General features: G+C 29.7%; 1 protein-coding gene across 1 annotated transcript; it reads left to right on the plus strand.

The window, feature by feature from the left end:
• Nucleotides 1-1,349: 1,349 nt before the first annotated feature.
• On the plus strand, nucleotides 1,350-3,053 carry LOC125812196 (uncharacterized). The gene is made up of 3 exons (XM_049491720.1): nucleotides 1,350-1,985; nucleotides 2,466-2,605; nucleotides 2,837-3,053. Exons 1-3 carry the CDS (start codon nucleotides 1,505-1,507, stop codon nucleotides 2,873-2,875), a joined length of 660 nt encoding a protein of 219 aa, XP_049347677.1. The 5' UTR covers nucleotides 1,350-1,504; the 3' UTR covers nucleotides 2,876-3,053.
• The last annotated feature ends 376 nt before the right edge of the window (nucleotides 3,054-3,429 follow it).

Here is a 3,429-nt window from a genome sequence, read left to right on the forward strand (position 1 = left end):
CAATAAGTCAATATCTTAATAATTTAGCACTACAAATCAATAATTGATAAATCAAACCAATTAACTTGAAAATCGAATTGAACCGACTGATACGGTACGTCGGAAATGCATTAGAGAATTGACAGCTGATTTAGCGGATATTTCAACATTAATTTCATAAATTAACTATATGTCCACTTTCATACGGCCGGCCGGCAACAACCTTTTATTTGTAAATTGTCTGCATGAATTGACCCTTTCAAACATAACAACTAATTTGTTTAATTCATACCCAAAATTCCCAAGTAGTGGTTACCCATTAATGTACTTATTATTGAAGTAAATTAAAACAATAAGATGCAATTTATTTAAGTATATCTTTTTTATAAAAATAATAATAATGATGTACGTATGGACATTGACTTATCTAAGTATTCAGCATGAGGAGGGGTGTTCATGAGTTGATTTGGATTGATTATTAGTTAAAATCAAAACTAAATCAATTTTAATTGATTTTTAAAATTAATAAAAAAAAACAAATCATACTAATCATAATACATGTTTATCGATTTGGTTGTTATCTATTTAAGTTCAATTTGATTGTTATCGATTTAAGTTTGATTTGATTCGCTTGTTTTAGTTATTAATCATATACGAAAATAAAAGAAACGATTTATTCAAAAGAAACAAAAAACATTTCATTCATAAGGAAATGAATTGTATTTTTGTCATTTTGGATCTTAAAATTCTTATATGAGAATTCCAATTATATTTAACTTTCTACTTATATTGTTAGTTAATTCAATGTACTAAACAACATAAATTTATTGAATAATGCATAAGCTATCGATATAATTGCACAATTAAAAGGTGCATCATACCATTTCTTTTTCTCTTTTTTCACTAGAGTGTTGTAATCATTTTAGCATAAAAAGTTGTTCATAAAAAATAATATATTATGTATACAATTTGTCAGTTTGGTTCAGTTATTTTTTTGATTTATTTTAATAAAATCAAATAAAAATCGATCTATTTAATTGTTTGATTCAATTTTTCTATCTGAATTGGTTTTTACCCAAACAATGAAATCCATTGACTTGGATATGACTGCACTCACAACATTTAATTTGGAATTTATAGATAGATGTAATGTAAACGAAAAATGTGTGTGTATAGTATATCACACACTTGATTAACTTTAAATTTTGAATTCGGTACTATAAATTTGGCAATAGAATATTCCATTGGACATGTTTAAAAATAAAAATTGGAAATTCTCAACCTTGAAAAGCCAACGAAAAAAACGGTTTTTCTATTATAATAGAAACCTCAAAGCCCCGCCAAGAAAAACCAAAGGGTGAAAAGAAAAAAGAGAGAGCCAATAATTTTCTCCATCAATCTTCCTCTATCTTTTTTTTTTTCCTTTGAATCCCAAAATCAAAGGAAAAAACAGAAAAAATATCAATACCCCTTTTCCCCTGTTTTTTTCTTTTTGCAAGTTCCTCCAATTCTTTATAATAAAAAGATGGGTTGTGGGGAATCAAAGCACGCAGTTGCAACGGAGAACGCCACCATTCCTAAGAACAAGAGATCATTGAGTTCTAAATCTGAATCCACAAAGAGTGAAAATGTCGTAAAAACTGAAAATGGGGTTGCAGAGATTGGTAGTGATGAAAAAGTGGAGGAGGAGAAGGAGTTGATTGCACCGAAAGTGGTGGCTGTGGAAAAAGAGAAGTCTGAGAAGAAAGAAATGGTGGAATTGGAAAAGGCGAAAGAAGAGAAAGTTGTAGAGACGAAGAATGAAACAATCCATGTTGCTGTTGTAGAGAAGAAGAATGAAAATGATGAAACAACAGCCCCTGTTTCTGTTGTAGAGAACGATGAAACTACTCCGGTTGCTGTTGTAGAGAAGAAGAATGAAAATGAGGAAACAGTCCCTGTTTCTGTTGTTGCTGTTGTGGAGAAGAAAGAATCTGTTGAAGAAATTAAAGTAGAAGAGAAAACTGGTTTGTTCTTCTTTTCTTTCTTATCATAATTTCTTTTGTGCTACTTGGCTATCTGAATTGTTTTTACATACTTGTTGTTTTATAGTATTCTTTTATTTGATTCGAGGTCTATCAAAAACAACATATAGGGGCCCCCAACGATATGTATATGTGGTGTACAAAGGTTAAATGTTAGCTAATATGAGTATATAATTTTACATACTCTTAATATAACTAAGAAGAAAAATTTGCACATCTGGTAAAGGCTGATATTCTTCTTCTTCTTCTGTACTTCCAAGATTCAAAAAAGGTTCATATTCCAATAATTTAAAATGCAAACTTGGTATATTTCAATCAGTATTTATCAAAATCTTGAAGATTTTATTTTCAAATTTACAACAAGGGGAAAGACCAAGGATTTTATGTTTCGATTGAAATTTTTATTTCTCTTGTCCTTTTTTTCCTTATTGATGTGTTAATATGCATTTTTTTAACCCATAGAGGAGACCATCAAGCCAATTGAAGAAGTGAAAGAAAAAGAGAAGGAAGAAGTTATTGCTATTTCTGAGGCCACAGATGCTGCTAAACCAGAAACTGTCAAGGATGATGATAAACCAGAGACCGAGGAAAAGCCAAAAGAGGTTTGAACCTGCTATGTAAAATGTAAAATCCTTTTGTTTTTCTTTGAGGGTCGTTTGGTTGGGAACAAGTTAGTCTCTGTTAATTGTCTCGAATAAACTATCCTGAGATAAGTTATTCCATCATATATATATATATGGATTAAAAAAGGAATAAATTGTCCATGTCCATAATGTTAGCAGTTTTTTTATGGAAACAAGTGTCAATTTTTAATTTTTGTTTGAATTTTGCAGGAGAATGCAACTGAAACATCAGACTCAAAAACAGATTAAAGTGCAAGCATGGGAATATGGAAGAAGAGTGTTTATTAGTTAAATCCTTGCTTTTTAAAGCTTGTTGTAATTTCCACCTTAAGTATACATATTTGTTCCATGATCTGTTTTCATCTCTTCTGCTTATATACATCCCATTTCATCTAAATCTACATTTCTTTTTGGGGATTTCTTTAAATTGTTGTCAAAACTTGTGACTAAAAATAGTTTTCTTATGTTGCTCTTCTTGACATTATTAAGAATCTCCACCAACCCTTGATAAAATCATATATTCACTCCCCTCAAATCAATTTAGGTGGTATCATTTTCTTTTTAATCCATCCAAAAGAATGTTACTTTATTATAATTAGAAACAATTTAACTTTAGAATTCTCTTTTTACTTTTAATAGAATGATTTACAGCGACACAAATATCTAAAGATTGCTTAAAGACCTCAAGCTTCAAAGTCTTTTTTTTTTTAAACACCGTGTCAAATTAAATGGTACCACATAAAATGAGACGGAAGTAATTGAGTACGTTAAGATGTCAACTGGAAATATATGCTTCTCTATTA

Source organism: Solanum verrucosum, unplaced genomic scaffold (assembly GCF_900185275.1).
Source record: "Solanum verrucosum unplaced genomic scaffold, falcon-dt-bn FXZP01000115.1, whole genome shotgun sequence".
NCBI classification, from domain to species: domain Eukaryota; kingdom Viridiplantae; phylum Streptophyta; class Magnoliopsida; order Solanales; family Solanaceae; genus Solanum; species Solanum verrucosum.

Excerpts from the sequence above, each read along its gene's own strand:
- LOC125812196 (XM_049491720.1), top strand. The coding sequence starts at position 1,505 with ATGGGTTGTGGGGAATCAAAGCACGCAGTTGCAACGGAGAACGCCACC. Across the intron at positions 1,986-2,465 it reads TAAAGTAGAAGAGAAAACTG|AGGAGACCATCAAGCCAATT; the intron begins GTTTGTTCTTCT and ends TTTAACCCATAG. Across the intron at positions 2,606-2,836 it reads CCGAGGAAAAGCCAAAAGAG|GAGAATGCAACTGAAACATC; the intron begins GTTTGAACCTGC and ends TGAATTTTGCAG.